General features: G+C 40.5%; 1 protein-coding gene across 4 annotated transcripts in view; it reads right to left on the bottom strand.

The window, feature by feature from the left end:
- The window catches only part of HPS5 (HPS5 biogenesis of lysosomal organelles complex 2 subunit 2), a 45,839-nt gene that overhangs the window by 1,719 nt on the left and 16,982 nt on the right, over positions 1-27,138 (bottom strand). For 3 of the 4 annotated variants that reach the window (XM_078058324.1, XM_078058325.1, XM_078058323.1), the window contains 16 exons: positions 23,676-23,888; positions 23,312-23,383; positions 18,761-18,849; positions 16,405-16,583; positions 15,793-15,951; positions 15,025-15,211; positions 14,223-14,346; positions 12,874-13,023; positions 11,398-11,475; positions 10,530-11,101; positions 7,992-8,112; positions 7,665-7,820; positions 6,783-6,902; positions 5,175-5,288; positions 3,780-3,886; positions 1,025-1,289 (listed from right to left, as the gene is read on the bottom strand). In XM_078058324.1, the coding sequence (XP_077914450.1) occupies positions 1,025-1,289; positions 3,780-3,886; positions 5,175-5,288; positions 6,783-6,902; positions 7,665-7,820; positions 7,992-8,112; positions 10,530-11,101; positions 11,398-11,475; positions 12,874-13,023; positions 14,223-14,346; positions 15,025-15,211; positions 15,793-15,951; positions 16,405-16,583; positions 18,761-18,849; positions 23,312-23,383; positions 23,676-23,888 (2,706 nt within the window). Of the gene's footprint in view, positions 1-1,024; positions 1,290-3,779; positions 3,887-5,174; positions 5,289-6,781; positions 6,903-7,656; positions 7,821-7,991; positions 8,113-10,529; positions 11,102-11,397; positions 11,476-12,873; positions 13,024-14,222; positions 14,347-15,024; positions 15,212-15,792; positions 15,952-16,404; positions 16,584-18,760; positions 18,850-23,311; positions 23,384-23,675; positions 23,889-27,138 lie in introns of those variants that run through there. The other variant, XM_078058326.1, reaches the window with a different exon arrangement.

Below are 27,138 nucleotides of genomic sequence, written 5' to 3'. Positions count from 1 at the left end.
AAAAAAAGCACCATATGAATCCATGTATGTAAGATACTTATAATACAGTAGTCCTCCCTTATCCACAGTTTTGTTTTCTATGGTTTCAGATACCCATGGTCAACCATGGTCCAGAAGCAAATGATCCTCCTTCTGATATATCATCAGAAAGTTAGGAATAGCCTAACACTACGTCACAATGCCTATGTCGTTCACCTCAGTTCATCTCATCACATGGGCATTTTATCATCTCACACCATCACAAGAAGAGGGGTGAGTACGGTACAGTAAGATACTTTGAAAGAGAGAGAAATGGAGAGAGAGAGAAAGACCACATTCACATAACCTTTATTACGGTATGCTGTCTTAACTGTTCTATTTTATTAGTTATTATTAATCTCTTACTGTCCCTAATTTATAAATTAAACTTTATCATAGGTATGCACGTATAGGAAACAACACAGTACATATATGGGTTCAGTAAATCCGTGGTTTCAGGTATCCACTGGGGGTCTTGGGGAACACATCCCCCTTGGATAAGGGGAGACTACTGCAGTCAAAATGAGAGACGGAAAGCAGACAGGTGGTTGCCAGAAGCTGCACGGAGCGGGTAATGAGGAGTTGTTTAATGCGTAAAGTTGAAGTTTTGCAAGATGATATGGATATACTTAACACTACCGAACCAAACACTTAAAAATGGTTAGGACGGTAAATTTTACGTTACCTGTATTTTACCACGATGAAAACAAAAACCAAAAAAGTCCTGAGACAATTTGACATTTGGTACTAGTAACTGTCTTCGAGAACTAGTACATGTCAACTTTGGGTATTCACACTGATCTGCACAGTGTCTCGGTCATGACTGTGAAACACATTACTTTAGGCTCATCCCTCAATCGCCTTCATCAGCAGATGAGTCTCAGCCCCCTCAGCTGTTAGCGACCGGCTGGGGCTGAATGATCTCCAAAAGCCCCACCCCCCTTCTGAAAATCTGTGAGCATCTACGTTCCCCAAGCCCCTGTGGAAAGGGCATGACAAGTATTACCTCTGCCTTTTCTCAGCAATCCTTAGGATATCGCAGGTTCTGGTAAACCTCTCTGACAGCTCCAGGGTCAAACCACATTCCTGTAACAGTGACCAGGCCCGATCTGGGCCCATGGCCTTAGCTAACAGGAGTGCCACATTCTCCACGTTGATGGGGGGAGGCCCATCACTGAAGTTTCCATTTGGTGACTTCTGGGGGTTCGTGCTCTTGTTCTGTACAAGGTGCAGGAGAAGCTTCCATTCCTCCACAGTCTCTGGGATCCAACCTACGCACACATACAGAAACACACACATCGGCTCTAATGGCCCTTAGAACTCTGCCTGTGTATAGGAGATGGTCAAAACCGTTTGTGAAAACGTTTAATACCAAAACCTAAGAACGTACCTCATCATCCTAACACAAAGTTGCTTTCTGAACATTTGCTGAATAAATAATGATAAGGAGAAGTCACAAAATCAGTTCCAAAATTCTTCATTCACTTGCTCACTCAGGAATTTCCCAGGTATAGTCTAGGCTAGGCACCCAAGGTGCAGTGAGGGACCAACCAGACATGATGAGCCCTGCACTCTTGTGGAGCTCACAGTCTAGTAAAGGGGGCAGAACCTTAGATAAACACAGAAATAAATCTGTACGTATAAACTGGGCTAAGTGCGATAAAAATCAGGGAACCGGGGTGCCTGGGTGGCTCAGTCAGTTAAGCATCTGCCTTCAGCTCAGGTCTCGAGTCCCACATCGGGCTCCTTGCTCGGGGGCAGCCTGCTTCTCCCTCTGCCTGCCACTCCCCCTGCTTGTGCTCTCTCTCTCTCTAATAAATAAATGAAGTATTAAAAAAAAAAAAGATCAGGGAACCATTAGAGAGAATGGCAGGTTTGGGGGAGGATCTGAGAAGGGCTCCATTAGGATGGGACAGGTAAGCAGAGAGTTTAAAGACCAGGCAAGCTTAGAGAGCACGTGCCTGTGGCTCACATACGGGCAGCTTGAGGTGGCAGGGCGTCAGGAACGGAAGGTGAAGGAGCCTGCATTTCCGACAAAGGAAACATGGAAGGTCACTTGAGACAGGACAGAACTTGAATTCAAGGAACTCAAAGAAAGGCCTACAGTGCACAAAGGCCTGGATTTTATTCTGAGTTCCACGTAAGGGGCTTCAAGGAGGAGAGCCACATCATCCAATTTTTGTAAAAGAATGCTTCTGGCTGCTATAGGGCAAATGGATTAAAGGTGGGAGAGAATGGAAACCAGACGACTAATTCTGAGATTACTGCAGCCATCTAGGCAAGTAGCTAGGACCGGAGCTGGTGGTGGAGCAAAAGTAAGTACACAGATAAGAGATCTACATTTGGCAGTAAAACCAACATGCCTTGAAGAGTGATTAATATGAGTTATGGGGAAACAGAAGTGTCAAGAAAAGACCCCCATTTAATATACCAAGGGTAAGAACAGCTGCTATTATTACTTTAACAAAATATTCAGGCTATCTGGCAGAAAAGATTTTAAGTGATACTTATTTTCTTTATGCTTCCTGAATTTTCAGTTTTTATCTATTATAATAAACATCGTGTTGTAACTTGAAAAATATAAACCATGTCTATCTTAACTATTCTGGTTATTTTTCAGGAGCGTATCCATGTATACAGCTCTAGTCCTGCAGAACCACCTGGCCCTCTTCTTCATTTCTGAAACAGATGATCTCAGTAATTTTTGCAATAGTTGGGACATCAGAAGCTAACACTTGCCAGTCAATTGGCTTCCCTGCCCTGTTCGAACTTTCTCTCTCCTACACCAACAGGGCTGAACCAGGCTGTAGGTCACACTGCTGAATGAAGGACCCTGATGTCACGCAGTTGGCATCTTTGCACTGAGACGAATAAAGCAACACTACAGAACAGCCAAGACAGAGTCTCAGGCCTCAGATATCAGTGTGTCAAAGCGTGGCCTTCTGATTATCATTTTATCTGTGTTGGATTGATGAAAATTAAAAAAAAATTTTTTTTTAATTATCTAAATACCTGTGAAGGCTTAGGAAAAGCTGACTGCCACTCCACTTTAAGTTCACTTTGATGATATCTAACTTTTGGCTGTGTAAAAGCCTAGTGCTGAGAGAAGGATGTGAACACAAACTTTAGAGAGAGTCAGACCTGGGTCTGAACACCTGCTCCACCAGTGGTATGGCTTTGGGGAAACTGACTCTCCTTCCTCTAGGCCTCAGTTATAACTTCTGTAAAACAGAAATAACAGTAACTATGCCAACGGCTTGTTATCTCATTTAAACGGCAAACGAAAAAGGACCTAGCATAGTGCCTAACGCACAGTAAGCATTCGTTAATAGAAAAGTTATTATGATTTCAGAATATACTAAGTGGTAGAGATAAATGAACAAAACAAGCAAACAACAACAACAAAACAAACCTCTAGGACGCCTGGGTGGCTCAGTTGGTTAAATGTCTGCCTTCGGCTTGGGTCATAGTCCCAGGGTCCTGGGACTGAGTCCTGCATCGGGCTCCCTGCTCAGCAGGGAGCATACTTCTCCCTCTCCCTCTGCCCCTCCCCTTGCTCCTGCTCTCACTCACTCTCTCTCCAATAAAATCTTAAAAAAAAAAAAACAACAAAAAAACAAACCTCCACAAATCTGACAGCTAGCTAGAATTATAGAATTACATACAGGATCATCAAAATGTTCACCAAATTTCTTTATTGAAAAGTCTGCAGTGACTTCTAAAATACTACAACCAAGAGTAACCAGTTGGGATTTACATACCATTGTCCCCTTCCATCAGGCTCATATCATTTAGGCACACAATGTTGGTGAAGGCCTCTCTTCTTCTTTCCAGCTCCAAACAAAGAGAAAGATATCCAGGCCAGAAACTTTAAAGAGAACAAAGTTGAAGAAAGGAATCAAAACAGTGAATTTATCTGGAGCTGTGCTGTCCAATATAGTAGATGCTAGCCACATGTGGCTACTTAAATTTAAATTAAGTAAAAAGTTCTTCAGCTGACCAATCCATATTTCAAGTTTTCAATAGCCTAAGTGGCTAGTGGCTACCATATTGGACGATGTAGTAGAATATTTCCATTATCATAGACAGTTCTATTAGACAGCCCAATCTGGAGTGTTTAAGAAAAAAAAGAATAAAAGCTAGAGATAAATACTGACATTTGAGGCCAAGCACCAATTATGAAATATGTAACCTTAAATACTTTATAAACTTTCAGATTTCTTCCCCAAATATACAAACTATGGAAGTTTTCCTTGACTCTTCGCCCTCCTTCATTTGCTATACCCATTGTCTTTAAGTCTCACTGCATTTTCCTTCAGAACGTCCCATTTCTTTCTCATGTATGACACCAGAAATGATCTCCAGAAAGCTCCATTTTTATCATGTCATTTTTGTACCCCAAAGTCTAAAAGGTCTCTACTGATAGCTAAATTCTTCTGATGAGCTTTCAAGGTCCTACATGATCTCATCACCTACCACACCCGACTAGTCTCATCTCTTATTATCAATGAACAAATATGTATCAAGTACCTACCACGAATTGAGGCATTATGAGGAAAAAGGAAGACACAGGTCCCTAGCTCCAGAAGATGATAATCCAGGTGGAGCCATAAGGTAACACCGCCAAGCAATAAAGAACTGATACGTGGTCCAGACAAAAAGCAATGTCAGTTTCTCCTGCTCCTGATGTTTCTCTCACCTGCCCTGCCCTCCTCTTGGGCTCCTTTATCAATACAAATCCTGTCCAGCCTTCAGGGCTTTTACCTCCAAAGTCTCACCTCCTCCTTAAGTCCTTCACCAGCACTTCTACTGAGCACATTCTGATCTCTCCCTTCTTGAGAACCCTGCATCAATTGTAACTTATCACACAGTCTGGTGCTTAATTAAATACCATCTAAGTGCCTGAGAACTGGGGCTAGCTACTAAGGACCAGTGGGAGAGAGGAATTAGCAAGGGCCGTCTCTTCTACACAAAGAAAAAATATGCACAAAATTTAAAAAGATGTTTACTCTACTATCACTTAAAACAAAAGGTACTTTTCCGTAGTAAAGAGAATTCCCAAATGATAAAGCATACCAATTCAAGTCCTTTGCTACAAAGCTATTAACTAAGATGATTCTAATCTTAACTTCAGCTTCTAAACAATTCTCACTTACCCATGAGACTTACAGATGTCAGTCATTTTCTCTTTGGTTGTAAAATCTGCAGGTAGTTTAATGAGATGAAGCATCAGCTGGCTATAACCCCACGAACACAAGTGTGAATGAGGCCTGTGAAATGAAAAGCTCTCAGTAAATGGAATAGGAAATACATTCTACAAAATGTTTATTCATCATCTAATAGGTAAGAACAGAGTTTAATTTTATTTGTTCCATTACTATTGTATTTTTCAAACATTTCTACTTGCCTTTTGAAAAATTAAAAATAGCTATTTTTCCTATACAAATACCTGTTTATTTTTTATTCTTTTTTTTTTTTTTAAAAGCTCTTTATTTATTTGTCAGGGAGAGAGACCGTGCGCACAAACAGGGCAAGGGGCAGGCAGAGCAGGCAGAGGGAGAAGCAGGCTCCCCGCCGAGCAGGGAGCCCGATGCGGAACTCGATCCCAGGACCTTGGGATCATGACCTGAGCCGAAGGCAGACGCCCAACCGACTGAACCACCCAGGCGTCCCAATACCTGTTTATTTTTTAATAACTTTTACTTTTTATTTTAATTTTTATATGTATATCTGTCACTGACAGGTTTTATTTCCTAATTGTTTTGTAACTACATTCATCTAGTTAAATATAAATCTGGTTATACTTTTTCTCTCACTGTATTCCACTCATCCAAATTTTGGGCAACAATTCCTCTTTAGTTTCTTGCCATAAACCCTGGACAGGATCAGCTATATGTAAAAGCTATAGGCAGCTACCTATATTTATATGATGTGGAAGGCACTAAATACCTTTTACAGGATAAAGGCCTTCTTTATCACTAGTCTACGGTGGTACTTAAAATTTCTCTGTGGTTCTGTAAACATTTGGTGCTTGCTTGCTTGCTTATATGTCCTTAAAGTTTTGGGAATAGTTTGCTGGTTGATTGAGGTTATTAATCACAATATTCAAATATGTAATTTTAATTTATGCCAATTCTGTTTTTCCAGTAAAATCGATTACCTGTTTATTTTTAAAAAATAGACATTTTAAGTAATCAAAAGCAAAAGAAAGAAGCCTATAATTCATCACTCACAGACAGCCATTGTATGTCCTTCTAGAGCTTTTGTCTAGGCATATAAGATAGGCACTTGGGGGGCTTTTAAAAAGTTTCTCCTAGAGGAAAACACAAGGAACATTTCTAATACATTACATGTATCAGTGCGTATTTTTTTATGAATAGTTTATTTTCTTAGTCCCAAATCAAGCTATGTCTAGAAATTTTCCAGGAAAAAAACATACAATTTTCTCCCTCTAATACAGACTGAATCATCAAGGACTCTTAATGTGGATCCATGAAAGAGCTTCAGGGGGTCAGTTTAACCTGAAATCATGTGCAAAATTGTGCAGGGATATGCATTTTTCTGAGAGGAATCATCAGATTCTTGTAAGATCTGTAACTCAAAAAATGTTCAGAACCACTAAGAAATACACTCAGTCCCATTACTATAGTGACTTGAGTCAGTCTCTTCCACAGCTGTTACTGAAGAAAGCCCAGAATGCTACATGTGAATAAAGCCATTTCATTCCAGAAGAACATCACAGCTTAGAAAGAGAACTTCTGTACCTGGGGTTTCCTTCATTGTCCATCGTGCTTGTGCTTGGGGGAGCATCGTGGGACACGGCCAAAAGCAGCCAATCCAATCTCAAAGACTCTGGTTGTAGAAGGGACTCAAGGAAGGATGGCCTAAAAGAAAGTTGGAGACAAAATCACCAATCTTCACGCTGAGAAAAGAGACATAAAATGTGGGAATGTGAAGAAAATGTTATTAGGGGATCAAAATAGTAGATGAAAATGCTCTGCTACAAAATGTCTAGAAATGCAGGTGAAAATCTGACAGCCTTTTAAATGAACAGGTGAGCTCAAGATAATAAGGAAAATGTCAAAGTGCCAAAAAAAAAAAAAAAAAAGAGGGACAGAGAGAGAAAGGAGGCCAGTATGGCACATGTAAATCAATCAGAGGAAAAAAGGTGGTGGTGGTGGGAGGGGGGGATATTGCTAGTTTCAACAACCAAGGGCCATGCAGAAATAGGCAATGAGGCCTCAATCTAAAAAAGCAGCAAAGCTGGAACTGAGATCCACAAAAAGATGAGACCCCGCAAAAAGCTGGGATGCTATCAACAAAGAGGTGGCAATAAATCCACTCACCAGCCCAGACAACAAGGAAACTTATGTTTTAGGGGAGGACCTGAAGCAGGGCTTTAATTTTACTCTGATCATCTGAGAATCCCTGAGCGGGGGGGGGGGAGGGAAGAGAATGTGGTCTGCACACATTTACAGTGTGTGTTGTGGACTGAGACAGAAGGGTAATGACTGTAATCATCCTCTTCCATAGTAGGGGCCTCAGCTCTGTGGCAGTTGGCAGTAAAAACGTTACAACAGCTTCTAAAAGGGAAACAATGCCCTATCAAAGCAAAGGGGAGTCTGCAAATGTTCTCGCCTTCTCACCGTTGATCTTCAGGCCTCGATTTCACCAGACTGTCTAAATAGGCCAAAAACTGAGCAGGATGATGATGACAAAGTTGCATGACATCCGAAGGCAAAACAGATGGGTAAAACCTGATTAAGGACCGAAGGGCAGATTCTCCAAACTTCTCATACAATCTGCATTTAAAAACAAGTTAGTCCCCAACTTCAGTGAGATGATGTAACTTGGTTACATGTCTAAGCACTTATTAGAAATAAAAATAACAAGGCAACTGAGTAAAACTTTAGAGATTAAGACACAAACAAATACGTGCTTTATTCATATAAACAACATATATGACAACTTACCGGGCAGCATAAGCAATCAACAAAGGATTGTCAAAGGGAACTGAATCATTCAATAACTTTAATCTTGTTGGTAAGTCTCCTTCTTCCATCTCCATATATGTAGGATTGGAACTTGCCATTTCTGAAAGATAAAGCACACCTTTCCTTTCATCTCATAGCTATAAATATTCAGTTCAATACATTCATTCAACAATCATCAGTCATGGACCTCCTGGGTGCATGGCACAATGTTTAAGCATTGAAGGACAAAAAAAAGAACAAGACACACAATCCCTACTTTTAAAGACCTTAAACTCAAATTGGGAGGCAAAGCACATTATAATTTTTTAAACAAGAGAAGAAAAGAACACATAACCAATATATAAGCCACTATCACCCTCAAAAAAGGTAACATATATTAGAATATATGTGTTATATACTAAATCAATAGAATATATATGTCTGTGTATATATATATATACACACACATATATATATAGTATATATCATCAAGGCCAAATTTGTCATTTTTCCTAGAACCAGTGCCCTCTAGCCCATCTTTTTGAACAAAATAAAGTTAAAATTTCACCTATTTTTAATAAACATCAGTTACAGCCAAGTGTGAGTGACGATCTAGTTAAAACTACTTGTAGTTTAAAAAAATATATATATAATAATACACACACACATGAATCTACAGTGAGGTTTTTTTTAAGATTTTAAGTAATCTCTACACCCAACGTGGGGCTCAAACTTACAATCCAGAGATCAAGAGTTGCATGTTCCACTGACTGAGCCAGCCAGGAGCCCCTAAAATGAGTTTTTTGAAGTAGTTTTCAACTGGCTCTGAAGACCATTCCCCAAGAACAGTTCCAAAAGCTGTTTTCCTTAATTACATCATTAGCAAAAAGGTGGAACCTGTTCAGATCATTTCTAAAAACCCAACCTTCCATTTCTGATACATGGTTTTTAAAAATCATTTTCCCCCAGTTTCATTATTGCCTATTGGATTGTGTCAGGCAGTAAGTACTTGAACAAATTCAGAGAAGGCAACCAGCATTTATAGCTGGAGATGTGAGGGCAAGCTTTATAACTGGGTGGGGGCTAAGCCAAACATCTCCCCCTAAATTCAAGCAAGCAGCTGCATCATCTCAAAGTAGCCAACCCGCTGGCTTTAGCCAGCTCTGGTTATAAGTTAACAACCACTCAGGCTGGATCAGACTCTTTTCAGGGTTGGGTGTGATCACGTAAGAGACAGATATTGCAAAGTTCCAATAAGTAATAATGTGAAACATAATAATGTGAACCTACTGGAGGAGAAATAAATTTTCTTATTTCATGTAAAAGACAGTCTACCTCAACTCAGAGAAAGACTGAAATCATTTCTTATGCTTTTAACTGCTAAATGTGAACTGAAGCAGAACAATAACTACAGATCATGTTTCTAGAAAACTTGAAGATCTTTAAGTCAGACAATATAAAAATATATCTGTACTTGTGATTGTTAACTTTTGGTAAATCAATTATTCAAAAACGGGACTATACAGTGGAAAGAGCATGCATGGTCTGAAGTATGAGAGCCGGTTTCCACAGGAGGATGACACACACTTTCAGTCAAGTGTGAAATGGAGACTGCTGTTAATCCACCAAAATCCCTGAGACAGACATGCAAGCTCTTCACCCGTACCATTCCCTTCCTTCTAGACACCTGGATAGCTTACATTTCCCAGTCTCTTTCACAGGTAAAGAGACCATGTGATAAAATTCTCACCAATGGAACATGAACAGGAGAGATGTCAGGCATTACAAGATCAGGCCCCTAAGAGGGCATAGCATGTTTGCCCCTTCCACATGCATTCCCCTGGACACAGCAATCCATTCTCAATCACAAGCCCACAGGAAGATGGAGTTCAAAGAAATGGAAGAAACTTGGAACCCTGGATTACCACATGGAAGAGAGCTTCCCACTGACCTGGAACCTGTCCTGGAGTGATAGGAGCAAGAAATGAACTTCTATTGTATCCGAGTTATTAGGAGATATTTACTACAGCAGTTTAGCCTACTCAACTATTACAATCTCTCTGTGCCTCAGTTTCTTCACCCATTAAATGGAATAACACCACCTACTCTGAAGACACTTGTAAGGAAGAAATGAGATGATGCCTACGAAGTGTTTAGCATGATATCTGACGCACAGTAAGTACTCAATAAATGGCATAGATTATCTCAGCATTAGTAAATTACATAAAGGATTTTCTTGTTTTTATATATCTGCATTTATAAAACGTTTTACTTTAACCCCAACTTCTCCAACATTGCTATATACATTTTCTGAGTATGACTGTGAGAGAAATAAAATGAATTTCTTATAATACCATTGCAAATGAAACCAATGTTTGAAGAAGTATTAAAAATTAATAAACTGAGGGGGAAACGGAATGGAGGTTGCCCAGAATAGAAGTGATTTTGTACTTAAGTCTTTTTCTTTAAATGTGAAAATGCGAAGATGCTATTGTTCTCTACACTAATTTCTATTTGATAAGGCAATCTGATTATTACCTGTCAATCCTTCAATAAAAGTATCCCAAACACAAGGACTGCTAGCGTAACCAAGCTTGATACTCTCCTTTGCTCTTTTCAAGTCCAAGAGAAAAAAGTACTTCTTTATGAACTGGCAAGCCAGAATTTCAGGAGAGTACTGCTGCGAAGTGTGGTCCACACGTCCACTTGTGCTTTTGGTCTCAGAATTCAATACATTCAATTCCAAACACAACGTTGTCAATTCAGCCAGGTCCTTCTGAAGACTGTTAGCTATGCTGCATGGAGAACACACTTGGAAAATGTCATCCAGGGGCTCCCTCAGACTATTTGTAGATTCACATGCTGTTGGATCAACAGGTTCTTCATTGCCTAAAGACTCTCTTTTTTCATTATCTTCATCTAGTATTTCCTTTTTTGACTGGTCAAACAATAGCACATCCTGGTTTGATGGCGTGGATGAGTTGCCAGTATCTGAAATACCTGGAAAGTCCTTCACGGCAAACGTTTTTTCTAACTGTGAAAGCCACTCCTGTAAGACCATCCTCAGAGACGTGGGTTCAAACAAAACCAGTGGGTTCTGTAGCTTGGTCCTACACAAAACAGACAAATAATGCGATTTATGCTCCATGTGTTTTTTTAAAACAAATTATTTCATGCTAAACAAACCTACTAGATAAAACATACTTCTTGGGAATAAATGTTACTTTTCAACTCTTCAACAATTATCTCAGCAAGATGAAAATACAGAGTGTTAACTTTAATACTAATTGCTGAATTTCAATTACAAATGAGACTACCTCTGCCCCCCCCAAGTCTCAGGACCACTACCGATGACCTCAAAGTCATTCCCATTCACTATAAAACTCTCTTGTTCATAAATACTCACATTGCTTCTGCTGTCGCCACTTTGAGCTCTTGGAGCTTGTCTTCTTCTGGAGGTTGACTAATTACTTCTCTTTTGCCCCTAGAAAAGTGTGAAAAGAGTTAAAGGGGATTAGAGCGTCCTTAGACAAATGTTTCTATGTGTTTACTAAGTGGCAAGTATTGTACCTAATATTACATGACACAAACAGAGGAGTACAAAAATTGGTCCACAGCCTCAAGATGAGTAAACTCAAGTGAGAAAGAAAGGTATGCAAACAACTAACTATAACATAAATGAGAATACAACAAATGCTAAAGAGCAACACAAGCATTGTGCTATGAAAGCACAGGAAAAGGAATAATTATTCTGGGGCGCCTGGGTGACTCAGTCATTAAGTGTCTGCCTTTGGCTCAGGTCATGATCTCAGGGTCCTGGCATCCAGCCCTGCATCAGGCTCCCTGTTCCGTGGAAAGCCTGCTTCTCCCTCTCCCACTCCCCCTGCTTGTGTTCCCTCTTTCACTGTCTCCCTGTCAAAAAATAAATAAAATGTTAAAAAAAAAAAAAAGAAGGAATAATTATTCTGATGAGGCAATCAAGGGATGCCTTCTCCTGGAGGCAGTATATGTGTTAGGAAAAAACGGGGGGTCGGTGGGGGGAATAGTGCAGGTGAAAGAAACAACATAAAGAAAGGTAGTGAAGTGTACCCACTTCACTGGAGTGGAATTTAGAGCGCTTGGAAGGATGTGGCTGGAAATGAGGCTGGAAAGGGGGGCTAAGGTCAGACTGAGGGCTGCCTTCAATGCCACAGCAATACCTGTACTTTTTTTTTTTTTTGGTCCTATAAATACATGGATTCACGAAACTATTCTATTTCATCTGACTGTCCACATACACTGGGCCTGTGGGGCTCTCAATCCCTGGGCTAGTGCTGAGCTTGCATGCTTCTAATGCTCAGATCCCCTGAACTGTGAGTTAGGGCAGAGACCAGGTGGACAGACACTTCATACTATGCCAGACCAAGGGCTCTGCCACCACTCCACTACTCAAGGACGATGCCACCAGCATATCGTTAAGAAGGTACCTGGCAAGACCTCAATGCCAATGCTCTCATCTTACAGGCCAGAGAGCATTAGTGACTTACCCAAGGCCACATGCCAGTCAGAAGCACAGCAAGGACAGGGCCTCGATCATTGGTCATCTTACTCTTATCTAATCCTCTTCTCTAACATCCCAGAAGTTTGAAGAGATTTAGAGGAGAGGAAAGGTATGTAAAGATGAAAAAGGTGCTAAATTAAAACTCTCTCTCAAAAGATTTGCTATGGATAGATGTCATTTTCCAAAACTTACTTTATGGTATTCACATTTTTTATGAGCTACACCATCTACAATGAACAGGGTCATACATGTGCCTTCTCCAATAGCACAGAGTCTAAGGCTTTCTTCAAAATGCCAGCTGAGTCCTCTAGCATTTACCCAGATTTATATGCAAGAGCTTACTCAGTGTCTTGTTCCTTCGGGCAGGTGACTGGACTCATCTCGTCTTCACAGAACTGCTCATCACCCCTGGGTTCTGGTCTTATTTTCAGATCAGGGCTTGTATGAAGGGTGCCAATCTTCTCAGTAGTTTTACGCACAAAGCTAGAAACACTGGAAGTCAAATACCAAAAAATACAAAAAAAACTTCGTTACTCCCAAGAACAAAAAATTCAGTACCTGAGTTCTCTATGTTCCTGTTAGTCCTAGAAAGGCAACTCGGACTGAATAGAAAGACTACGCTTATAGCAACTCCCCTAATCAACTATATATTTCATATAAGGCCCACGTAAAATTTACAGTATAATAAGGATTCACTTCATTTACTAAACTGCTTTGATTCAGCGCTAAAGAAAAAGTCTTTAACTCCAGCTATGTCTACAATGTTTCTGTCAACTTAGGCAAAGGAGGCCATGTGATCATCTGCCCCATCCTGGCCAGAGAAACAGCAGAATTTCTCCATGAAACTCAGTGGCTAACTAGTAACAATATATCTTCCTTTACAAGCAAAACTGCATCCGGTAATTGAATCACTGTATTGTACATCTGAAACTAATATAACACTGTATGTTAATTATACTGGAATTAAAATAAAAAAACAAAACAAAACAAAAACCCATAAAACTGTATCCAGAAAGACTCAGATAAGCAGTTAAGTAGCTTTACAAAATCTTTTCTCTCAAACTCGAATGCCAATTCTGAAGAGTCTCCAATTCTGAGCCCAAACTGAGAAAGGATCAAGAAAAGACTAATGATATACAGAAACTGTTCCTATCAGGGATGAGGGAAAAACAGATTTTTCATACTTTTGTTCTGTCTGGGGTGGAGGGCACATTCTAAAACAACTCAAATATCCAACTACTCAAAGAGGGAAGCTAAATTGCCCAAGACGGAAATGAGAAGTTAATAGCCTCAGGTAACAGGTTATATGAGAAATAACCTAGAGGCTTCCATTTTTTCTCATTTAAAATGTCTTTCCAGGGGCACCTGGGTGGCTCAGTCAGTTAAGCATCTGCCTTTGGCTTGGGTCATGATCCTGGGGTCCTGGGATCGAGCTCCATGTCGCATTGGCATCAGGCTCCCTGCTCAGCGGGGAGTCTGCTTCTCCCTCTCCCTCTGCCCCTCCCCCCGCGCCGCCCCTCCCCCCCGCCCGTGCTCTCTCTCACTCGCGTGCATTCTCTCTCTCAGATAAATAAAAATCTTTTTAAAAATAAATTAACTAAATAAATGTCTTTCCATTCTCAGCACAAAAGTACCTAATGTGACAACTGAAGTGAAACAAGAAACGGGATTCAGTGACAAGACTAATTTACCTTTCCTTGACAGCCTGAAGAGACACAAGAGGAGATGGAGAACGAAATGATAGCGGGATGCCGAAGGGGAGAAAAGTTTCATTCTTATCTGTCTCAAATGTCACAGGAACATGAGAGCCACTGTCTGATGAATGGAATCGAGGGGAAAAGAAAATTTAATCACACAGGGTTTTTTTAACCTTTAAAAAAAATTCTGAAATGAATAAACCAAAGGAAATGAAGGGTTCCATACCAAAATCACAAATGACCCAGATACAAATGAGCAGAACTCAGGTTTACAAGATGCACGGGATGGCCCACATATAAAACACTTAGGCAGGTACCTTCATTTTCCTACTAACCCTGAATCCCCATAAGTCAAAAAGAAGGTTTAGAGTCTCTATTAATCTCTTCTCAACAGTTCATCACAGGAATACTCGAACATCGAAAAGTGAAGGCAATGGCCCCCAAAACTGTAGTAATTTTTCATTCCTGATGGAAAATAATTTGGTTAGTCAAGATAAAATTGTTCTACTTCACTGGTTAATGACCTCCTTTCTTAACTTTCCCAGCACTTTGATGCATGACCATAATTAGGGACTGTATCAATGTCAGCCTAAACAGGAGGGCGAAAAACAGAACTAAACATAAACCCATTCTTTCAGTGGCAAGCAGATCTACAGGTCTGAGTGGAAAGTCTATCAACATAAAAAAGATTATTAACACCACACAGAAAACTCAATGCACAAGTTAATCCTGGCAAATAGAAGTCACGGAAAATAACTGCTTCCTATCCGCAACCAACAAAGCACACCACCATCACCTTCATTTCCGTGTGAGCTCCAACACTGATCTGGTTGGTCCTCTTCTTGAGGTGAGGCAAATTCTTTGAGTCTCTCATCTTCTGAGAGGGTCTGACTATGAAGGGAACAAGAGTCTTCATCTGACTGACTGCCTCTTCTACTACTAATGATCCGATAAATACCAGAGTCCAAGATGCTGAAACTTTCCTAAAAATAAAAAAAATCCCCCCAAAATCAAAGTGAAACTTCCCTTTATAACACAAAAAAAATTTTTTTAAAGAGAACAACCAACACGAGTAAGGAGCAAGTCAATAACAACAACTACGGTTTAACAAGGTTTAGGTCCCTGGCAGCTGGCTCACACTCACGGACTGATGACAGCCCGCTCCCGTCTTTCCCTAGCTTGCCTCTGTGAGTCCTGGCAGTGAGAATGGGGCTGCAAGGAGACAATCCTGAGCTGCACTATGACTCTAATTAGCATGAAGCATCCGAAATCACGTATTAGGAGCAACTTAACTTGAGCTGCACGCTATATGAGGTACATCTGGAAACACAATACAATAAACGATGAAACAAAATGTGGCTCCAAGACACACCTAAATGGAGGCTTCGTAAGGGCTGCCCAACAGCTGAAAGAAAGCCTCCTCTTGGCAACTCCCCTCCCCCACCCCAAATCTACTATATGGAAAGGAAGGTAAGCTTTGGGAACTTAAGAGATATGTGAGTACAACCTAAGGAAGAAAAACCGTACTGTGCAGATAAACCCTTTACAAAGTAAAAATACCTACATGTGACGAAATGGAGCTTCTTCTACTGCTGCAAGCTGAATCCAAAGGTTCAAATTTTAAGATCAATTCTTCCAATTGAGTAATTAGATCATTATAGGTTGTGACGTCCAGCTGAGACTTCAAATGCTCCAATTTATCCACAGTCAAAGATTTTCTTCCCTAATGACAGGATTAAGTAGAAACCAAATAGAATAGCTTACTATTTATAACTAAATCTAAATTCAGTGGCCAATATACTGAAAGAGGTTTAACAGAGAAGATAAAACCTCAAAGGTGCTTTAAAGAGGTTTAATAAGCTAGTGAAAGACTTAATGAGAATGATTTTAGGAATGAAGAGTTACCATATACACAATTATCCCCCTTAAAACAAGGCCTGAAATTCAAGTAAGTTTCCGAGAAAATGTAATTTTTTTTTAAAATGGGAAGTATACCCTTTTTCTTACCCTCCACCCACTCCTAGATTTGTCTGTCATACTTCCTTTAGGGATTTATTGCTGCTTTATCTGTAGGTCATACAGACAGGGCTAATAAAGACAAGAAACTTTGTAGCACACTTCCACAAGCTAGGGTGGTTCTAACAACCCAGGTGGACATGTAAGCTCTCTGACTCACTCTGCTGGCGATAATAGAGTTTTGGAAAAGACAGCAAGTGCGAGCAGCCAGGTTCCACAGGCCTTTCCTCAGCAGGCGTTCCACACAGCGTTCCACAGACAACAGAGAAAGATGTGAGACTTTTCCATTTAGGTGCAAACAGAACAGCTCATTCTTGCAGACAGCCACATCCTGAATATCTACAAAACCCACAGGGGTGAACACACAGAAGGTTAACCAAATACTCTTTTTCCATGTTGGTAAGGACTGAAATTATTCTAATAAATTCACTTTTTATATTGAGTTTGGCTTGCCCGAATTTCATCTCTATTATACTTGCAGTTCAATGAAGAAATCATATTTTAGACACTTCTAAAAAGATCAAAAATAAAAAAGAGACAAAACCACATCTCTCTTATCTAAAATTCTATGTTTAAAAATGCTACTTTCTGGGGCACCTGGGTGGCTCAGTTGGTTAAGTGTCTGCCTTCAGCTCAGGTCATGATCCCAGAGTCCCGAGATCGAGCCCCACATCGGGCTCCCTGCTTAGCTCCAAGACACACCTGCTTAGCAAGGAGCCCGCTTCTCCCTCTGCCCCTCACCCTGCTCGTGCTCTCTCTCTCTTGCTCTCTCGTTCTCAAATAAATAAAATCTTTAAAAAAAAATGCTACTTTCTAAACAAAACAAATGAGCAAAGGAAAGAGAGAGACAAACCAAGAAACAGACTCTTAACTACAGAGAACAAACTGATGGTCACCAGAGGGGTGTTCTCTAGCTTACTTTATTGTAAGAATACAGCAAATAATACATATAACATACAAAGGACGTTAATAGCAAGGTCAACAGCAGGCTATTAGTAGTTAAGTTTTGGGGGAGTCAAAAGTTACATGCAGGTTTTCGACTGTGCAGGGGTGTATGGCCCTAAGTCCCCATGTTGTTCAAGGGTTAACTATATAACTGTATCAAATCAATACTTTGTATACTTTAAACTCATACACTGTATATGTCAATTTTTAAAAAACAAACTTGTTTTCGAGGGACAACCTTAGCAACTTAATCCACAAGAAATCAGTATTAATCAGATCAGTAAGTAATGGTTCCTCTTTCTTACATTTCTACAATGTAGAAAATGACCCAAAAGGATAAGATATATTCTCTGAGTTAGCAATGCTAATGATGCAAGATTTCTTTCATTTTGCTTTAAACTAAAAAAACCAGAGATTTTCTCTGCCTCAGTTATGTAAAATGCTGTTCCCAAAAGGACTTTTTTTTTTTAAGATTTTATTTATTTGACAGAGAGAGAGCACAAGCAGGGGGAGCCGCAGGCAGAGGGAGAGAGAGAAGCAAATTCCCCGCTGAGCAAGGAGCCCGATGCGGGGCTCGATCCCAGAACTCTGGGATCAGGACCTGAGCAGAAGGCAGACGCTTAACCGACTGAGCCACCCAGGTGCACCCCCCACAAGGTCTTCTTGAACCTCAAACTATTAAGACACAAAACGGAAGCTAAAGCAAGACTTATAATGGGGATAAAGATTCAGGGTAAATAGAAGGAAAAAATTAACCCATTCAATCTTTAGCAGTGGTTACTAATATTTAAGAATAAGTGAAAATTGTATTTAAAATTATCCATGAAGGGGCACCAAGGGGAGGCTCAGTCGCTTAAGCAACTGACTCTTCAGCCCAGGTCTTGATCTCAGGGTTCTGAGTTCAAGCCCCATGTTGGGTTCTGTGCATGGAGCCTACTTAAAAAATAAAAAATAAAAAATAATATTATCCATGAAAAACTGAATAACTGAACACAAATTCACAAGTGTATGCTTGGGAAATACATTACAATGGGAAACATCTAGGACGTTAATCTTTATTTTTTTAAAGATTTTTATTTATTTGAGAGAGAGAGAGCAAGTGAGAAAGAGAGAGTGCACGAGCAGGGTGAGGGGTAGAGGGAGAAGCAGACCCCCGCTGTGCAGGGAGCCCAATGTGGGGCTCACTCCCGGGACTCTGGGATCATGACCTGAGCCGAAGGTAGATGCTTAACTGACTGAGCCACCCAGGCGCCCGACATTAATCTTTAAAAGAAACGCCACCTCAGTCTATTTTTCTACTTTTCACACTGCAGAAGAATTCTCCTACGATAACTGAATCTTTCACAAGCATGAGATTAAAAATTATAAGGAAGGGGACACATGGGTGGCTCCGTCGGTTAAGCATCTGCCTTTGGCTCAGGTCATGATCCCGGAGTTCCCCGCGTCGGAGCAGGGAGCCCTCTACCCCTGCCCCTCACCCTGCTCATGCTTTCTCTCTCTCTCTCTCTCAAATAAGTAAATAAAATCCTTAAAAATAAAATAAATTACATAAAGAAGAAAAATATAATTACCTTTGACTTCACTCCAGAGAAGAACTTGAACATTCTGAGGAATGAAAATATAAATTCCTCTTTCTGTCCAAGTCAGCACACAGTGCTCACTACAAAAGAAAAGGGAAGAAGTTAAGAGAATTCTAGTTTGCGTGGATACAGAAGTTTATGATCTAATTCCCTGAATTCAGACCCTCACGTCAGCTATTAAACTGAGATTGTACAAAGAAAATACAACAGTGATCCAGTTAATCAAGTCCTAACACCTCTTTTATGTCTGTAACAAGAGCCCCTTAAAAAATAGCATAATATGGTGCCAAACTGGGAAAAATTTAGATACATACACTAAAAACCTTCTAAAAAAAGAAAAGGCTGGTATTGTATCTAATGTTTGTGAAAGCAGCTAAACTTCCCATCACTGGTATGAAGAGGGCACATTTAAAACAAACTACATACCCCACCACAAATCACTCTAGCGAGCCACATTTAGGGATAGTACTATTTTGATGCCCTTAGTTGTGTGCAGGCAATAAAAGTCTGTAAACTCCTGGTCAACTATCTGCCAGCATCTTTATCAAAGGTTCTTTCTGTATTATCTAACCTTGTGGCAACTCATCAAGATAGGTGTGCTTTTCCCTGTTTTATAAAAACAAAAACAAAAACCCCTGAAACTCAGATGAAATAATAGACCCAAGGAAAGTCTGGCTCCAACACGTGGACTAAATTTTACTCTACACCTTACAGAATCTACTTCTTCCCTCATTTACCCTCACTGACCCACCCACCAACTATTACCCAGAACCCTGACTATTCCACATACTGCATTTCCATAAAGTCATAGATTTCTTAAGTGCCAAACCAAATAACCCTTCCTTATTTCCTTTATTCTTGATGCTCAAGCAGGGGCCAACCCTCCTGATTGTTCCTTCCTCCCTGGACTCTGGGACACTGCACTTTCCTGGGCCACCTTTTCCAGTCCTCTGGTACTCTCCATCTCTGCTCATCTCTTTCCATACTCCTCTGCTTATATTTACTCATATACTCTCTCAAGGCTGCTACTATTTCTCATATACCAATGGGTCATCTCTGCTTCTTCCCCTCAGTCAGGGCATCCCAGCTTATAATGCTCTCACTCTAGCCACCTCCCAAGGATCACAGAAGTGTTACTCCCCTCTGGAATCCTCTGAGAATCCTCCAAGAGCCCACAGCAACTGCTCTTCCTTCTGCACTCACCCTATTTCCTGTCAACCCTGTTCATATGGCACTTAGTCACGTACTGCACTGTTGCAACCCTTCTTTTTTATTATTGTTAAACTTTTTGTAGAAACACCACATCTCTCCAACAAAAGAACGACACTGGGGCACCTGGGTGGCTTAGCTGGTTAAGCGTTTGACTCTTGATTTCGGCTCAGGTAGTGATCTCAGGGTCATGAGATCGAGCCCTGTGTCAGCCTCCATGCTCAGCTGGGGGTCTGACTTGAGCTTCTCTCTCCCTCTCCCTCTGCCCCTCCTCCCAACGCGTGCACGCATGCACTCTCTAATAAACAACAACAACAAAAAAATAGGGACTTTTTTTTATTTATACCCCCAAGAATACTAAAAATGGTACTATGTGGCTATGAAACACTAGGAGTGATATTTAAAAGGAACTAGGTCCTCACACAAATATTAAACATTTTGCCAATGTAAGACAAGGTCACTGTCCCTATGAGAAAATAATCTTTGACACAAAGATGGAAGAAATGGTCAGAATGCTAATCCGAAGGAAGAAAAACTAGAAGGCTACGTTCAGGAGCCAAAGAAGAAAAAAATAAGAAGCCAGAGGATCCCTGAGTAGAGATGCAAGATCATGATTTTGACACTAAACTTGATACTCGGCTTGGAAAGATTCCTTAGGAAATCTTAGGGTGGGGGGCTTCTGTGAGCTCATACTTTGTAATTTATACATCCCTCATTCCCTTGTACTTTCATTGATAATAAACAGACTAGGACACAGCCTAAGAGCACTGCTTTAAAAGTCAAGGAAAGGAGGGGCACCTGGGTGGCTCAGTCATTAAGCGTCTGCCTTCGGCTCAGGTCATGATCCCAGGGTCCTGGGATCGAGTCCCAAGTCGGGCTCCCTGCTCAGCGGGAAGCCTGCTTTTTTCTCTCCCACTCCCCCTGCTTGTGTTCCTGCTCTCGCTATCTCTCTCTCTCAAATAAATAAGATCTTTAAAAAAATAATAAAATAAAATAAAAGTCAAGGAAGGGAAAGTGATACTGTTTGCCCAAAAGAAAACAAAGTATATAAATTTGCTTCCTTTGGGATTTGTGGGTGTAACAGTAAAGGTTACCATTGGACACAAGCATATAGGTGGGGAAAAAAGTAAACAAACAAAAAGCCCTCCTACTCATGTTTAAAAAAAAAAAAAAATCTTTATTGAATTGTTTAACTGAGCTGTTACTTGAGAGCCTTCTGTGTGTCTAAGACCGAGCCCATAGCAAAGGAGTTGACAATCTGGTGCTGGCTTGGATATTCATGGTACAGTGAAAGAAGGGTGGTGACAGAGGAATGAACAAGATGTGACAATAGCGCCTGGGAGTAAGTGTCTAATCTAATCCTGCTGGAGGAGTCAGCACAGGCTTCAAAGTGGCATTAATTATTACCTAAGCTGCGGAGTAGGCAGACCCAGATCATCAAGGGCTTTGTATGCTATGGCAGAAACTGTAACAGGAGCTTTAAATAGCTTAACTCAAAGGAATAACTCTACCAGGAGAACCAAGCCGACTGCGGCCTTGCCATTAGAAAACACACTCTTGGGTAAAGGGCTTCCTCGCAAATCAAACCACGGTCAGCAAGTGTCTATCCCGTGCCAGACACTATGCCAAGTGCTGAGAATAATGTAAGGAACAAAACAGACACAAAGCCCTTATGCAACTGTCTAAGAGTAAGACAGACATAAATGTTTTATGAATATGTAATTATAAATCATAATAAGTGCCATAAAGCAAGAGTTTCTAATATGCTTTATCTAATTATGAGCAAATAGTCATCTTTTCTCAGTCATTTTCGGAGCGAATTAGGAATATGTTAAATTGTCTACAATTTAATTTTAAATACGTCAGTGTAGGCAGTGTGACATATACGTACATTAGGGGCAATTAGTTAACATTTCAAGACTTGTTTTTTTTTTTTAAATCACATTCTAAGAGCAGTTAGTTAGCCTTTGATGAAAGAACCCAATCAGACTATCCTAAAACAACGTCTAAAATAACATTCTCTGAATCTGCTTTAGAGATCTTATACATTAGTCTAAGGGATATTAGAAATAATATCCACTGATGAAATGAGTTCAAGATACAGAGATTGGCTGGAAATCATACACCGGCACTACCACACGTGTAGAACAAGATATAAGAATCGGCAAACCCAGCCTTTGGTGGCACTCTGTGCTGCCACTTAATAGTGGACTTTTGCACCTAATCCAACTGGAAGGCTAGCCGAACCCTGATGTTAGAATATGGCTGAATGTGGGGCGCCTGGGTGGCTCAGTCAGTTAAGCATCTGCCTTCAGCTCAAGTCATGATCTCAAGGTCCTGGGATCGAGCCCCACATCCGGCTCTCTGCTCAGCAGGGAGTCTGCTTCTCCCTCTCACTCACCCTCTGTGCTCTCCCCGTCTAAAAAAATGTTAGAATATGGTTAGAATATGTGCCTCAAGCAGATCTTTCATGCAAGGTACTTGTCAGAGCACCTAAAGGACACAGAGTTGAAAGCTTACCAAGCTTACAAGGAAAAGTTCTACAATTAGGTTTCTGACATACACATGTGTGGCTGACTTCAGTCTGAGACTTGCTTTCACTGTAACCTCCCACCAGGTAGGGGAGATTATGAAAGGAACAGTACCGACAGTTCTTAGCTCTAATTATCAGAATGTCCCTGACAATTACAGACTGTCCAATTGGTTGAGGTCAATTTGAAACCAAAAAAAAAGCAGCATATTTCTATGATCTTTTTATTCCTCTTATAACACTTCATGTAACATAGGCATCTCCTAATTTTTCAAAAACAGTTTAGTACAAAAACCTTTTAAAAAGCTAACTGCCGGGGGTGCGCCTGGGTGGCTCAGTCATTAAGCGTCTGCCTTCGGCTCAGGTCATGATCCCAGGGTCCTGGGATCAAGCCCCACATCAGGCTCCCTGCTCCGTGGGAAGCCTGCTTCTCCCTCTCCCACTCCCCCTGCTCGTGTTCCCTCTCTGGCTGTGTCTCTCTGTCAAATAAATAAAATCTTTAAAAAACAAAAACAAAGCTAACTGCCAGGGCACCCAGGTGGCTCAGTTGGTTAAGTGTCTGCCTTTGGCTCAGGTCATGATCCCGGGGTCCTAGGATTGAGTCCCGCATCAGATTCCCTGCTCAGCGGGGAGTCTGCTTCTCCCCCTGCCTCACTCCTGGCTTGTCTCTCTCTCTCGCTCTCTCAAATAAATAAAATCTTAAATAAAAAGCTAACTGCCTGTGAACAAGAAGCAAAGAGAAAAAGTGGTTTTTGTTTTTGCTTTTGTTTTTTTTTTCTGAAAGATCAAACGGAGAAACTTACCTAACATGCAAGAGTCTGGGGAAAGACAAAGATTGGGAGGATCCAACTGTATGATCATACTGAGGATCTGATCTAGGAAGTAAACAGTCTGTTAATGATTGAATCACAACATAATAGTATGCTGTTCCCTACATAGGAAAAGTTTTGCTCTATCTAACTCATCTGCCTCTGTTCAATCTACTTTAATCATACCAAAGATAACTGGTTAAAGACTTTTTGGTTTCTCTAAGTCTTTAATAGAAATTCTCCTTCACTCTTAGAAGGCATAGTAAAATCTTTAACTCATCTAGAATATTAGAGATTTCAACACAACTCCTGCAATTAAATTCCTTACATTGTCCCTACCAGCCATACAAATCATTACCTTAGAGTAATCACAGGGAGAGGTGGTGACGAGAGGAGTTTCTTAAACTGATGTGTACTTATAACTTCCCCATCAAAGTTCACTTCCCACATCCTGGAGCCAGGGCGAGCACAATATATTAGGGGTTGCTGGCCTGAGGAGCATCTTCCAGGGAAGAAACAAGCTCCGTATTCTCCATCTCTTTCCTTGCTTCCGATTCTCCAAAATTTTTCTCTAATCCCCAAAAAAGAAGAGAAAGCATGTTTACTTATTAAAAAAAAGTCAAAAACAATGGCACTACAAAGCAGCATGGCCATAATAACCACTCCCATAATGTCCTCTCTGGAAAGAACAGCAGCTTGGAAAGTCAAAACAGGGCTCTAGCTTTGATTTGCCATTAACTATTTCTATAACAGGAAGCAAACCACTTCACATTAGTACTCAGTTTATTATCCACAGAATAGGGGCTCATAATTAATAGAAGGCCCCTTTCAAATCTACAAAATGAGTGCTAGCAAACCACTTCATACACCCTTAAATCCTATTGACAAATTATTTAAAAAATCCATCCCAAATCGCCTGTAAAAGGTGGACACTCCATGGAAGCTACTAAGCTACCTCTCCAACCCTGTCTTCCAGCCATTCCTGTACTACAAACACCCAGTAAACTCCTCACTCTTTCCTCCAAATGCTGAGTCCTTCTGAAACTCTGCAACTTCGAACATTCTGTTCCCTTATGATTACGTAAACTAAATCGACAGAAGAGCTTAGTACACTGCCTGGGAACATGGAAAGTGACAATGTGAAGGTGTCTCAATCTAAAACCTGCTTTCCTTATTCTTTAGGACTTCATCATTCTTCCGCTAAGAGACTTCTTCGATGCCCATAAGCTGAATTACATGCTTCCCAGGGCACTCACCACATTATACAGGGCAACTGTGTCTATTAGAACAATAGATTACGACCTTCTTTAAGACAAAGGCCATTTCTTGCTCTTCTTTAGTTTAATGCCCAGGCACAGCATCTGGCCTACAGAAAGCACTAACCAGACATTGCAGTGCTCTATATACTCAAACTCTTCTAGTAGAGAATGATCTCATATGCTCTCTGGTGTGACTTTACAAGGTGACCTTAGACATAATTTAATAAATATCCCTGTACTTATTTGTTTCATGAGTAAAATGTAACCTCAGCTTTAGTATATGAACTGTAAGAACAGTACATACCCTGAGAACATGGATGTGAAAGTGCCTCGAAATGCATACAGAGCCATCTAAGAAGTTATGGATTTATTACTTATGTTCCTTATTTGGGAAATTATTTCTTGACTACCTTATATCCTCTATGATGCTTAATACAGTGCTAAGGGTCCAGAAGAGTGCAATAAATGTTTGCTGAGTGAACAAATATAGGCAACTCATTCTTACTCGTATGCTCATTAACCTTGCTTTCTACATTTTCAAATATGTAACAGGCACAAGGCTAGTAAGTATTTCATATACGTTATCTTAGTTAATCCTTAAAACTATCTCCACCTTCTGGATGGGGAAACCAACATATGGCATGGCTTAAAAAGTGGCAGAGCCAGAATTTGCAATCATATTGTCAGGCTCCATTAGTCAATGTTCTCTCCCCTATACCATAGTTCTTTGTTTCTATTTTTTCTATTCCTTCCTGGGATCTACCTTGCTCATCAACAATACTAACAGAAAGTAGCCAGTGGCTGGCAGGAGAAGAAAATTCATATCTATCCCTTCAATTAGTTACTAAGAGCCCCCTTTTCAAAAATAAAAATGCTGGTGCGCCTGGATGGCTCAGTCGGTTAAGCGTCTGACTCTTGATCTCAGAGTTCAGGTCTTGATCTCAGGGTCATGAGTTTAAGCCCCGCATTGGGCTCCATGCTGGGTGTATAGCCCACTTAAAAAAAAAAAAAAAAAATGCTGTTTGTTGGGAGGGAATATAGGTTGAAACAAACAAAAAATTTTAAACATAAATGTATTTTTAAAATTATTGTACTATCCATTTCCCCCCATACTGAATTCCAGTTAACAGGAAGTGGGCATTTCTTTAACATGTTATTCTAGCAGCAGAATCTATGTTATTCTCATAACCAACTCTAGCCACATCCCTGTGAATGGGAAAATGATGAATAGCAACTCCATTGCACAGAAGGAAAAATAAACCTCTACTTATTTAGCTCTTTATTTTAAAAAGTCTATCATAGGGGCGCCTGGGTGGCTCAGTTGGTTAAGCGACTGCCTTCGGCTCAGGTCATGATCCTGGAGTCCCTGGATCGAGTCCCACATCGGGCTCCCTGCTCAGCAGGAAGCCTGCTTCTCCCTCTGACCCTCCCCCGTCTCATGTGCTCTCTCTCTCTCTCTCATTCTCTCTGTCTCAAATAAATAAATAAAATCTTTAAAAAAAAAAAAAAAAAAAAAAAGTCTATCATGTATCTTTCTAAATTGGGTCCCTTGGAAAACTTGAAAATCTACAGACAAAAATAGTTAGGAACTTGGTGAAGTTAATACTTTAAAAATCTCAAGTGTGGAGTTAATGGCCAAAGGTCCAACGTCAAAGGATGTTTTGGGGGAACTGTGAGATAAGAGCAGAGGCACAGAATTGAGACAGAAAAGTTCTAGTCTTGTAGGCATGCTCTATCACTTGGGATGCCTAGGCTTTCTGATCTGCAAGAATGAAAGGGTGACACTAGATGATCTCCAATTCTCTAAGTCTAACTTCAGAGAAGTCTAACTTGTCTGAGACAAGTCAGAACCAAGTACATCCTCCTTCCCACTAATTCCATGTAAACTGACCAGGTGCATCTCAAAGCCTTGCCTCTCTGCTGTCCAGCTAGGTTCTCTGGTATCAGACACCTGCCACCTGCTATAACTGGCCTCCTTTCCACATGCCTTTCCCATCCAAGAAAATAAATACATAGTATACCTTCTCCCCAACCTTCCCTCTACCATCCCTGACTCCGAATACATTCCTTCAAACCTTTTGTAATAATCTCCTGCTTTCTAGAATAGCAGCCTTCTAATTGAGATGTATAAACTCCTGGAAATTAAGACTTTCCAAGCCTGGAGAATTCTAAGGACATCAATTTTCAAATCCTGATATTCTATATGCACACTTTCTTAAAATGACCTGAGAACCCACTTAATTAATGTGACATTTAAGGCTGTCACTCTATGGTGCCAATTTACCAACTTGATCTTCCCCAACTCCCCTACTTAAGCCAGGCTGGTAGGTTTTAAAATATGCCTAATTCTTTCTCACTTTTCCCCAAGAGGCTGTTCCTTCCTGCTAGAATGTCCCTTCCTTCCCCTCTTACTCCAAATTTGCCTACCAAAAATCATCATCAAAATTATTGAAGCTGCCGAGTGGTTTCATGGGGATTCAATATACAATACTCTTTTATGTATGCTCAAAATTTTCCTTAATAAATATTCAAAAGGGTGGCTGGTCCTGAAGAATATGGTAG

This window comes from Halichoerus grypus, chromosome 11 (assembly GCF_964656455.1).
Source record: "Halichoerus grypus chromosome 11, mHalGry1.hap1.1, whole genome shotgun sequence".
Classification (NCBI taxonomy): domain Eukaryota; kingdom Metazoa; phylum Chordata; class Mammalia; order Carnivora; family Phocidae; genus Halichoerus; species Halichoerus grypus.
Note: the sequence above shows the minus strand (reverse complement) of the source record. Positions and strands in the feature narration are given on the sequence as shown.